Raw genomic sequence first — 13480 nt, forward strand, 5'->3', positions numbered from 1 at the left:
AAACAATAGTGGACAAAGAAATTTCTATCTACACTTATTAGGTAGAAATGTTGAAACGCATAGTTTTTCAGTCATTAGAATTTGGCTTTTTTAGACCACATTTTCCCAAAATTTTGCCCCATCAGACTGAAATCACTTTACTAAGACTTTCATCAGAGTAAGGCAAAAGACACAGCTTTAGAACCTGGCACTAAGCCTTTCTTTTCAAAGAAAAAGAAAAAACCCAAAGGGTCACTTCAGTGTCATGAGCCCTACCTCAGCCCTCTGCAGTCACTGAAAACAACTCCAGTGACTTCCAGAGGGCATTGCACAGAGTCGCTCGTGCCAGGAAAGAGACACAGAGTGCTTCTCACATGTTTAATATAATTACTCTTTAACATAATTACTCTTCCATCATTTTGCTCTACTTTCATTGTGAGGTACTTGAACATAGTTTGAGATAGCGAGGATGACAGAATTTTATTCCCTAAAGTCTTCTCTTGTTTTTAGAGTTTCTTACATACTGTAACAGCACCGTTGCAGCTGTTTGGCTCAAACAAATAAGGCTTCTGGAGTAAGAGAATGCCTTTCCCTTGAGAGCAGCAAGCAAATGCTGTGCAGAAAGTGAGTATCATTATTAATTTACAATTATTTCATAACTTACCCCTGATATGCCAGCCTGTTTAAAGGCCTCCTTTCTTTTCATCATGAATGTGATGTTGGATATTAGCTATAGTTGCAACATCTAAAACTAGATTTCACATTGAAACATTCCATTTATTGTATAATTTTAAAGCTGTAACAGTGTAAGTTACATTCTGTAACATGAAAATTATGCAGAAAGTTAAAGTTTATGTAACTTCGAAGACCAAATTTCTGTCATAAAACATACTTGGTGTGAGCAGATCCCCACATCCTGCAAATTTTTACACACAGGAGTAAACCTGTAGTTTTCTACTTCCTCGAAGTACTCCTACAGCTGTCAACAGGAATATCAAGGACAATATTACTCTTGATAAAGCATTTATCCCTGCATATTACACCCAAATACACTCAACAGAAAAATTTAAGCAATCTTATGGAACCCACCCGACGTTACTAGATAACTTCTCACATCAGCACTCTGCAATCAGTGCAACTACACCACGGAACAATCATCCGTGGTGTAAATAACTATCTTCCTATTTAATTTCAAATTCACCTTTTAACTACACAAACCTAATGGTTTTCAATTTTTCCTCTGTACACATTACAAGCAAAAAGGCACTGTGGAATGTTTATCTCTTATCTGGATATTGTCATTTTACTGTCTCAAACTTCTTAAAACAAGCTTTTCGCTAGGGAGGAAATCAGTCAGCATAAGACCTAGTGGGGAAACCCTGCACTTGCTCAATGTCTATGGCTCTTACATAGTTCCAGATGTTCAGAACATTAATAATGCACTAACTCAAAACCTCTTTTTGAAACTTTAGAATGTGCAAATTGCATTAAAACCTCTTTGCCCTCATTAATGGTATTGTTACAATCCCAGTACTCTGGAAAATGTTTTTTGGCATTTCTTTAACTTTGTGATATTGCCATTTACTCATTTTAACAGCCAGTACTCAAATCTTAATGCTTTTAATAGGCCTGGTTAAACAGACTACCACCTTTTGTAAATTTATTGATGTAATTTATTAAATAAGTAAGAGTTGTCTGAAGGCAGCAGGTTTTTTTAATTGATGGCAGGAAAAAAAATGGGCGTTTTATAATTTATTTACAAAACCATGTTTCAGGAAAGTTTTAGAAAGGAAAATATTCTGTTCTTTTTTCAGCGTTATGACCAATTCATTTTCTGCCACTCTGACATAGACTTCTTTAAAAAAAAAAATTTCTACCAACCTCATACAAATCTCAGTAATAAAAAGGGTCTGTCTTAAACTAAGAAGAGCCAGACGTTCAGAACTAATACTGAAACTGTATCCCTCCCTCAGCCTGTCATATATAGGGGTGGCACATTTATGTCCAGGCCAGGAGACAGTATATTCAAGGACTTGGTCTTATATCCAATGCAGACACACTGCTGCGTAATGGCAGAAGAGTGCGATAGTCAGAGGTTAAACTGAGGTCCCTCCTGTTTATTCCAAGTAACTACCTAGACCGAACCTGAAGATTCTCAGTCTGTTTGAAAGCAGCACAAGTTAGATCTATTGCCATGCTCTACACTGCTCATGGCATTAATTGATATTGGTAAAACCTGCTCACCTGAAGTTGGGTAATACTGCCAAGAATGGTATGTCAACAGCCTGGTAAACAGCACTTGTCTGCAACTTCACTACAGCTTTCGTTGATATCTTAAATATGGAAAAGGAACCGAGACGATAAACAGAGGTGTTCCAGTCCAAATGGATTTGCTGTCACCCAATCCTGACTGTTCTCACTGAAGAAAACGTGATCAGCCAAGAGAACAGGAAAAGGGCATGAGACTGACGGAACTTACTCCCTGAACTAGCAGCTTTTAAAATTATGAGATATGTAGAAACCCAAATGTGAAATCAACATTTATTTTTTGCAAGTGACAAAAGTTACTATATATTTATCATTATAACCATTATCATTACCCCAAAATTCTCAAGGAAATCAGCAATTGCAATGCAGCATTAATTGGTCTGTACCTACACATTAATAGTTCTGCCTTCCTAACTAACATAGTACATGGTAATGTCAATTTATGATGCAGGGTATTTGTTCATTAGTAGTAGGATTGAGACTGCCAGATGTATTCAAGATTAGATATTGAATAGTTTGGTCTCAGATTTATTGTACACAAAACTCGTGTACATGCTAACTTGCATGGAAAAGTAACAATTAACTGTTGTTAGAGCTGGCTGTTTTACAAATATTCACCCTCATATTTAAACTTCAATAGCATCTGTGATAAAGTCACCTAAAATTTATTATTTTCTCGTGGTTTTGGTTGCTTTTACATTATACCGTTAGTTACAAAATAATGGACCAGTGCTTTCCATTAGCCTTTTAATTCCTGTTTCCTCTTTTACTTTGTCTATTCTGTTGTTCTTTTCCTCCGTTCCAGCTTCCAACGAAGGACAGGTGAACAGGAACAAATCTCAAAGCTGCCCCTTAATATGAGATGCATGAGAACCTTCTTTAGGATATACCAGCTAACCTTACTAGACATAAGTCAGTCTGAAAAAAATGTCATCCACAAGAAAAGTGCTCTAGGAAACAAATACCTTAGACTACACTGTTCCACCACAGTATTTGTTAGTTACTCTTCAACAACCCTTGGAATCATTGCAGTACACAGCAAAAGCTCTAGACAGTTCAACAATTTGCCAGCAGCTACTGTTTAGTTCTAAGAAAGTCTTGCTACTTTTTCATTCTTCTTCACTAAATTCTCCTACAAACATTAATTAGCTGGAAATTATACATCCAAAAAGAATCAATGTTAATGCAATATAAGAAACATTTTAAAATTCTGCATTCATTTTCTTTTCCATTTCTATTATCTTCACTACTTTTGTAATTAACTCCTCATTAGAGGTGAAATTCATATAGCATCGTAGCTGTAAACCTCAAACTGTCACCTGCATTTTAAAACAGTAACACAACTGGTATAAAAAAAAAGGAATCTATTTGACAGACATTTGGATACAAATACTTCATAAGGAGTAAGGCAAATAATTTTTAAAATGTAGATTTTGATCATCCAGCCACTTCTAAGAGGCTCATGAGACAGCAACAAAGCAGTTATTATTTCTATCTTTTAAGGCTGGTGTTTCTTGAAATTCTCTTCATTTTTCCAAGACATTTCCCTCTCAAAACAATTTGATGCAGTATACTGCAAAATAGACAGCAACAGTGTGCAACACAGTAAAACTGCTATTTGACCACCAAAGTTAAGGCTTTGTAAAACAATGCAGATATAAAAGAAATATTATTAATCTGAATCAATGGAGAACATCTTAAAGGTGTAGGAGAAAAAGAAAAAAGTGGTAAATAAATCTTGGTTTTCTCAAGCGAAGAACACTTACCAGTTTATAAGATTTACTGATGAAAACAGTCAGAGCCTTCTGAGCAACTATTTTACTTTAAAAATGTTACTTCTGAGCTATGGCTCAGCGATTAGCAGATACAAATTAACCAACAACGCCACAGGATAAAAAAAAAAAGCGCGCACCAGAAAACAAAAACACCAACATTAACATTATTGTCCAAAGCTTATTTTGTAAAAAAGCTACTAAAGAAAGGTCAGTTAATTCATCATGATGGAATATCACTAAAATTTATAAGCATTAGCATTTTTCTCCTTGCTGGATACCTTGACTTTGATATGACACATATTGAATGAATCATCTAAGACGCAGGCACCAGGCAAGATATATCTTAATGCAGACAGGTCAGCGACATGAACCCTAATGGTCCTTATCTTAATCTTGTTTAAAAGCATCTTAGATTTCTGAGTAATCTTTTCACCTTCTGATATTCTCTTTTATAGAGTGTTTTTGCTGGAGTTGCTACTGATTTTCACATAAATGCATTTTTGTTGCATAGCATCACCAGTTTTAGTAGCCCTAAAAATGATCTAGGTTTGCAATTTAGTAAATGTTAAGATTAAGCTTATTTTTTAAAAAGTTAATGTGCCAGAACTCCTATAACAACAATAAAAATTTGTATGTTATTGTAGATGATTCCATTCATGAAAATGGCATCACAGCCGTTCATAACAAACAGACACCTATTGAATATGAAGAAAACAGTGCATCAGATAAACATCTCCTCATCCACACATTTTCCTCCACTGCATTTTTAACATCCGATATTTGCCATACATATATTTTAAACAGCCACTCTTCCATGAAAAATATGTTTATTCAAACACTTAAGATAAAGCCAAGTTTATCTACCATTGCTTTTTTTGTATTCACACTCCATCTCATAATTCCAACTTACAGAGAGATAACAAGGTGGCAGACCTTTTCCCACAAAACTGCACTGAGCTCTTTCTGCTACAGCTGCTTTGATTAAAAAAAAAAACCAAAAAACAAAATGCAAAAAAACCCCAACCACAACAAACAAAAAAACCTAGGGGATGGAGGAGCATAGAGGGACATAACAGGTGAATTATTTTTAATTCAGAATTTTTTGTAATAACAGCAGTTCATACATTAGGTGAGAAGGTCTTTGGAAAGCACCTTCCACCTGACAGTCTTTTCTTAGACTGATCATTAGGAAAGGATGCAGGCTTACAATGTTGTGGACTTTAAATTCTTAAAACAGTTGAATAACATTCTACAGATTATAAATATCTTGTTGTAAGGGGCACTCTGGAGCAAAATATAGAGAAGTGACTACTACCTCTTCCTGGCAGTAGACAGCTTCTACAGAATCTCCCAAGAAATAATATACCTGGAGAAACGCTAATAGAGAAAAATGCAAGCCATTAATGGATGCTTTTTGCACGCATTAGCACTGGAAGGAGTATGTGACTAAAATGCTGGCTCCTACAGCAACGTACTCTACTGACTTCTATAACGTTCATCTCAGATGTTCTATAAGCAGCACCCAGTCTTCTCATTTTATGATTAACCTAATGTGGTGACATTTAGAAATTTTACTTGCCCTCTATTTATTTGCACATGGAATCTTTCTAGTAGGTTGGTATCTCTTCTAGGTGAGTATAATAGAGAGAAAAAATATCTCATACACTTCAGAAGTCTGAAACAAATCATTAAATTTTTGCCAGTTTGTTTCTCCAGCTCCAACATGAACACAGGGGTCACCACTTTCACCAAATATTGTAAGATTACTTGTTTAATGTATACAAAGCAACCTGAAATTCCAGACAAAATAAGAGAAATAAATATTACTCACAAAAGCCCCTTAAATTCCAGACTTGGAAGTTCAAATGGTATTATTTGTTTTATTTCTGCCATAAATTAATTTTATTTCTGACATCGTGTAATGAAGTTCTGAATAACAGGACAAGCAATAAGAGAACACCACTTGCGTGGTAGCTCTAGGGTCCTAACATCCTTCATCACAAACTCTGTCAGGCAGGGTTCTCAACTTCTGCCTGCTGTGGCAGGTGTTACACCTTCCATTCTTTATATTCCCATAGACTGAGGACAAAAAATGTTGGTTTACCATTCTTACAGCAAAAAAGAACATATACCTGTATTTTATTAAAGTGAAAAAAGTCTATGAAATTCGAAGTGAACCAAAGTGAAGGAAAAGCGCAGTAAGATGCTATTTCTGTCTCTAGCACTCTCCTTATATACAAACAAGGAAAGTAACATACAACTTACTACCTGAATTAAATTAACAATGGGCTTTCCAGAAAAGCAAACTTAATTTTATTTACAAAGCAAACCAACTAGGGGTAATTGTCAAAGAGGTTTTCATTTTCAAGCAAACAGGTAGAAACATGCAGCATGAGTGCTGGAAGTGAGCTACTGAAACAGAGCCACCCAAGAAGTAGGGCTTCTTTTGGAGGTGCAGAACAAAGGACATCGTTGCTGAGACACAAATTCTTAAAATTAAAACAGAATGCTGAACTGAAAAAATGCATCTGTAAGTGTAACCAAACTGAAACCCAATGTACATGCCTAAAAAACGTGTGGATGTGGCGCTTCAGGACATGGTTTAGGGGACATGGTGGCGCTGGATTAATGGTTGGACTTGATGATCTTGAAGGTCCTTTCCAACCTTAGTGATTCTGTGATTCTGCAAATTCAAGCTCCATCAAATTACCCGGACAGATGGTACTCAAAATTCAGAGCATTGCCTTCAGCCTTCCAGACATTTGAAAAAAACTTTATTTTTCACTTATTCCAAGGTTAAAACTCCAATTCATAAAACAGGCTGAGCCCTCAAAAAGTCTGCTTAACTCATAATAGTTAGTGAGGTACATGACCACGTGTATTAATCAGATCTTGATAGTCTTGAACAATTTCTTTAATAGCTACATTTGTTGAGAGACAGCAATTTCCCCAGCTGAGAAACAGTTTTGAAATGCAAATGTGTATGTAAGCAATATTCTGTATGATGATGAAATAAAAATACCTTTGTTTCCCTGTACTAATATGCTTATGCTTACATTATTCTGTGTTTTCAACATATTAATCTCAGACTCAAAGGCAACCCAAACCAGAATAAAAGAAGAATGAAAAAGGGCATCCATACAAAAATATTGGGAATGTGATTTTAAAATACCATCCTTCAATTGCCTGCAATTTATATTTATCAATACTTTCGCTAGGATCATGGAAGTGTTCCCACAAAGAAAAAAAACCACTCAACGTGTTTAGCTAGGTGACCTTTCAGTAAAACATAAGGGCAGTGGGAGGGGGAAGGGTACCAGAGCTGTCCAGCAATCTCTTTCCTTCTTTATTAAATGTCATTACAAAGTCTCTCTATACTTTCAATTCAGATTACTATTCTCATACACACTTTGTCAGGTCTGTATACTTAAGATCAACCATCGCACACTGTTCAACATTTAGTAAAATGACAACGATAGTGAAAACTGAAATACGCTTACCATTTCAATTCTTAAATAAATTGAATGCAAAATTTATTTTCAGATCGTTTACTTTGCATATAAAGTGCAGAGTTTTGAGAGCTAGGTTCAATAAATTTATAGTCAGTAATCTGCTTTTTTCAGTGACTGCACATTACCTGGTCTAATGTGGTCACCTAATGGTTACTGTCAGTAATTGCACTGATGACTGTAATTCTTTATAGACAAGCAGCAAAGAAAAAACCCTCACTTTGCAGCCTCTTCAGTTAAATAATAAAACTAACATGAGGGTTTTGTAAAAAAGAAGGGATCTTTTTTATTTTGTTTTTTTAAATATTCTCTGCTAAGGAACCTTAGAGATGAGGGAAATGGTCTGAAACCTTTATTTCCACCATGCTGGGGATTTTGGGTTTTCTGCTTTTTTGAGAGGTTTTTGTTTTGTTTGTGGAGAGGGTTTTTTAAAATAATAAATGATGGCTTAAATGCAAAAAAGTCACTCTTCCAAGCATTACAAGAAAAAATGCGCATGAATTACAGAGTTATATTGCAGGTTTATATTCCTGTTCCTCAGAGCTGACCATAAATAACAGTAAGAACTAATAGAGAAGAAAGCAGAACTTCTGTGAGGAACAGATTAACCATAATTAGATATCTGTTGTCAGTGAAATCAGATATTACATAGTTTGAAATTGAGAAATTTGATTCCTTTCAGCCAATGCCAGTGAGCAATTCCCCACAACTCAAGAAAAATACACTAGAATCTCCAATGCAGTGCAATGGAACAAGAAACAAGGAAAGAAGAAATTAACTGGCTGAATACTGCATTCAAATCGCATACAAAGAACGTGCAAAAGCATTCTTGCTGCCAAGTGAAAGGAAACTTTGTGTGTATAACATGGGCTCACACGGAGGAGACTTATTTACTTATAATTTCAAAACATTCAGGGAAACGATTTAAGAAAAACCTACAGATCAGTGACTTTTTCTTTGGTAAAACTAATCGAAACAATTGTACTCATTAACTAAGATACAAGCACCTGTTGAAAGCAAATACGAACATGTTTTTTCAAGGAAACAAACTTGTATGCCAGTCAATATGAGATCCAAGAAATTACAATATATTTACTTTATAAACATTTATATATGTTGATGCATAAAGCAAAAGATTACATGGTGCATTTTCAAGTAGTGTGTGTGTGTTTTTAGAGGAAGAATATAAATTAAGATTACCTTACCTTATAGGACGGCAAAAAGCACAAAATTCCGCGGCTAACTGTTTGACACACCGAAAGCAGAAGCGCTCCCACCTCATCTTGGAACTCAAAGGTCTCTGTATGCTGGAACGTGGCACACAACTTCCGACCGTTAGGGCCTGCTCCAATGGTGCCAACCCAAACCTGGTATATTTCATATTAAAGAAGTTAATTCTAAAACAGTGACACAAACTATATTAAATTACATAGGTTAAATAATGAAATTTTAAATGTGAAGGAAAATATCGAGATATATCTAAACAAACTGATTTCAGTACTTAAAAACAGAAGAGAGTGTGCAATAACTGATACAAGATGGGTACTACCAAAATAGCATGACTTCAACTTTTCCAGTGGAGTATCTGTCTAAAAATTGCCCCCTTTTTCATTGGAAAACTTACTTTACAATTGCATTGATCCAAATAATAGCCTGTTCTATAGCCTTCTTTTTACTTACAGAATGGGTTCATCATCATTTTTATTTGCAAATTATTCTTTCTTTTACAATAGGTAAAACAGGTCAGCATTACACCTCAGGAGAGGAAACAACGCTGCAGAAGTTTACCTGTGAGTTCTGAATAACATGATTTGCCTCCAACTGAATAGAAAACTTCACGCCAAGCTCTGAAGAAAATGAATCCATTGGCGAGAGTGTACCAGATGTCAGAACAATTGTTCTAACATCACTTAAGTCTGAAAAAGCCTATGTTGGAGAAAGAAAATAAGGAACTTAGGCAATCAATACAATCACTTTAAGGTCTTGTATGTATTTGTTATCACTCAAATTAGTTAAGGCATTCTACTTCACACTCAGCTTACCACAGCAGGATTCAAGCACCAGAAATTAAGCATGTGGACTGCAGTTTTCTGCCGCAAACTCCTTTTATGCTTGGGCCGTGTAAAGAAGGCACTTGTATCTGAAACATCAGGTTGGTTTTCATTCATCCAAGTGTAAGTCTGCTGTAGAGCAACTCTGTAGTCATCTGCATACCTATGTAGAGATACATAAATATAGATAAAAACTACAATTAAGCAATCAGACTGCAAGCATTAAGCTCATACAAAGCAAAGACGGTGTTGCTACAATGCATTTACAATTTCAGTATAAAAAATGAATTTATACAGTATATTGCCTAAAAACAGAAAAGCTGTGGACCATGCAGTGTGTAAAACAGCATTTGCTAGAAGTAGGTGACTCTGCTCAAGATTTAAAATTTCAACAGTTGCCAGTTTCCCTTTCAGAAAAAACAGTGAAACTTTAAAATAATTAATATTTAAAAATAAGGCTTAAATCAGAATTTTTGAGCAACTGCTGGCATTAGTAGTCAAGATATCAAGACAGCCAAATGATAAATGCTATGTAGAAAAACAAAGCCCATGCATATTTAACTTATTACACCTAACCTTCAAATAAATTTCTTCAATATATGAATTCATCTATGAATGCAAAAAATAATTTGGTAGTGTTTAAATTCTTCCCACATAAACAGATTTTTCCAAAGCTTTCTGAAATGTTAGTTTTGCTCAGAAGCCAGGCACCATAACTGAGGCATTGAACAAATTATAAAGGCAGTTTGGCAACACAGCTGACTTAATCACTTAAACACAGCTCAGGCTATGTGTTTGCACTGACCTGCTATTATCTTTAAAAAGACATAAAAGAACCATGAATAATCCTTTCAGCACAATCTGAGTGGCAGGGCTCACAATCGGTATCTCAATAAGTTCCTCTCTACCAAATACTGCTATTTTTTCTTCTTTTTCCAGGACAGTAGCAAGATGTTTCTACAAGAGGCAAACAAATTCCACATAAACAACATCCTAAGTATCTTCTCAGAACCAAAGCTAATACAGATACAAGATTATCAGCACACCGTTTTAAAAGTTCACCTAAGATACCTGTAAAGTTAGACCAAAGACAAAATTGGAATGGAAAAGTAACTCTTTTCAAATATTTGGCTTACACAGAGAGATAAACTTGAAAATAGTGTAAACACATTTCAACAGTCAATAAAAATTCAGATGGATAGAACAGACAAAACCATCAGTGACTCAATGGTTCAATTTGAATAATTGTACATGATCTGTTCTATCCCTTCAACATTGATTCTCCACAAATTCCAGTAGCTCAACTGGATTGCTCCTGGTTTTTATCAGGTATCATTTTCAGACAGCTTTTCAGTATTGCAGTAAATTAGATGATCTGTTAGCATTTAACTTATGTGCATTTTAAGATGTTTAACAACATCAATATTATGTACTCTGGTACTTCTTTATATAGCATACAACATTACCTGTAAAATGGGAAAAGTAATACCAGTTATTCCCATTTTGTGCAAAAAGGTGAGCATTTCTTTTCCGCTCCAAACCTTACAGAAGGTTTCATACCCTCTTTCTACTAGTTGACTAGAGCTCTCCTGTAACCAGCTGTGAAAGACAAAAATCAGAAATCATTTCAGTAGAAATTTTAGAGATTTAGAGATACTTTGCAGGTACAAAGCAAAACAGACCTCAAAAACTGCACCAGACTTCTATGATGATGATAAATATTTTACTACATCTAAGTAGAGAGAGAGATTCTACTCTTCCTTACACCCGTTTTTGACTACTGAACTAACTTCTGCAGAACTGCTCTTGATGCAGCTCACTGAAGTGAGAGGAAAACTTGTCCCTATACATCTATATTTTATCATCATACAATCTCTTTACAATAAAGAAAAAGGATTAAAATATAGTATGTTCTTATGATGTAACATGTCAGGCTCATTTAAGAGACATTTCTGCTGTAGTTTTAAAGCCACTCATTATTCTGATGCCAGTTGATCTATCATGCCTGCCAATTGCAGGCTTTCCTATTAAGAACAAATCTTGAGGCATGAAATGAGTACTTTCAGTATTTATTCACAGTAAGGGAAGGAGGGGCAACAAAAAGCACGTATTTTAACCTACCTACAGGTATTTGTAACTCTGCTACAATTTGAAAACTAAGCAGAATTGCAATTGTACCTACAATGCAAAATGTGATACGACTTCCTAAAAACATGATCTAAACGTGCAGATCATCTCATTTGTGCCAGAGCTAAAATTTTCTGTAACTGAACGTGTCCATCATCCCTGCAGTATTACAAGACCTTCCCTCCGTCTAGAAAAGCAGACAGGCTTCCTCCCTTTCAGGGAATGCCGAAGCTGTCTGTTCCATCAACCAGCAGGAGGCATCAGAAAGACAGCTGTCATTTCTACAACCGTTCCAAAATATTTATCTGTAAAATCAGTTAATCATTATCAACTAAAGCAACAAGGCTTAGTGACTGTTTCAGTTCCAGATTCACTGTCCTGTCACTGCAAACAATCAAATCAACGGAACAATTAAAAAAAAATTTCCTTTTGCCAGGTTAAATGCGAACAAAAACCCATAAATACTACCACATCACTTCTTCGGCTGTAATTTGCTTTCTCTTATTAAGGAATGATGATCACTAACACAGGCAGAACTTGACCAGTGTAGTACCCTGCCCCATTTCCTCAAATGTAACATCAAAAAGACCTGGAACTTAAATTAGGAAAAGACCACTATGACCGAAATGAAACAGATTTCATACTTGTGAAATGGTCATGCTACAAATGCAAACACAAACAACAACCTTCCTAATACTAAAATATCACAAGAAAAGCAAATTTTAGAACAAATTCCATCCAATTAAATCTAACATTGAAACATTTACTTGAAATACCTGCTAATTCATTTTTAGACTAAAGCAGTAAGCATAAATAAAATTAGCTTGATTCCCAGAAAGATATCTGTGGTTTTGAAGTGAAAGTCAGCGTATGCAATATTTTCCGGAAAAGATTTAACAAATGTTACAAACATGCCTTCAATTTAAGACAGTATATTTGCTCCTTCCCTCCCTACCAGAAAATGCCATTGTTGATACAGCTTACTCCATTGAACAAACTAATTTGTCCTGGTAAATCTGCATCTTATCAGAAAAGCTTGCCAGTATACCTCTATTGGTATATTTTCAAATTCCTCAGAAAGGTCATTTTAGCACCTCGGTGGCACTAAGCCCATGCTCAAGCGCTTTCTGAAATGAGGGTCCAAGATCTTTATAACTGAAATAAGATTTTTCTAATTACCCATGCATTTGGCAAAGCCATGTCACTGTGCAAGAGCATTTTACCAATTACTGGCTATTTACACCCAGTCTTCTGCCTTCCAACAACTGCTTTTCATGCTGTTGGCAGATTTGCCAAGACAATCAAACTTAGCTTTTATGATAAGGTTAAAAAGCTTGAGGCAATCAAATCTCCAGCCATGCTGTTCTCATCTTTTACTAAAATTTAACATTTGAAATATCCAAGGTAGGAGAATTTGCTTCTGCAAAAAAGAAAAACAAAAGTCACTTGTGTCTGTGTCACATAAACATTAACCCTCTGAATAGAGAAAGGATAGGAAAAGTGGTGTTCTACTTGCTGTAGTGTACTCCAAAGTGTATTTCACCAACCGCTAATGCACACAGTGACGATTTGACATGCACTGAATCAGAGTTCAGATAACTTCAAAGCCACTTGTATCATTATTCACTTTTATCCTGCTGACTTTATTGTTCAAAGTTTCATTAGCAGTGTGATCCCTCAAAAGAAAAAGGTTCAAAAATTAAGGGCTACAGAGCTGAATTCCAAATTCTCTAGTGGTGATAGACTCTTCTGACAAGGTTTCAACTCTCTC

The 13480-nt window shown here is 35.4% G+C and overlaps 1 protein-coding gene across 1 annotated transcript in view; it reads right to left on the reverse strand.

Annotated features, from left to right (window-relative positions):
• The window catches only part of BRIP1 (BRCA1 interacting DNA helicase 1), a gene marked incomplete at both ends in the record, with an annotated part of 117959 nt that overhangs the window by 92415 nt on the left and 12064 nt on the right, over positions 1–13480 (reverse strand). The window contains 5 exons of the mRNA XM_082008716.1: positions 8737–8898; positions 9320–9457; positions 9574–9745; positions 10388–10539; positions 11049–11181. Of these exons, the coding sequence (XP_081864842.1) occupies positions 8737–8898; positions 9320–9457; positions 9574–9745; positions 10388–10539; positions 11049–11181 (757 nt within the window). The remainder of the gene's footprint in view (positions 1–8736; positions 8899–9319; positions 9458–9573; positions 9746–10387; positions 10540–11048; positions 11182–13480) is intronic.

Source organism: Phaethon aethereus, assembly GCF_964289735.1.
Source record: "Phaethon aethereus genome assembly, chromosome: 19".
Classification (NCBI taxonomy): Eukaryota; Metazoa; Chordata; class Aves; order Phaethontiformes; family Phaethontidae; genus Phaethon; species Phaethon aethereus.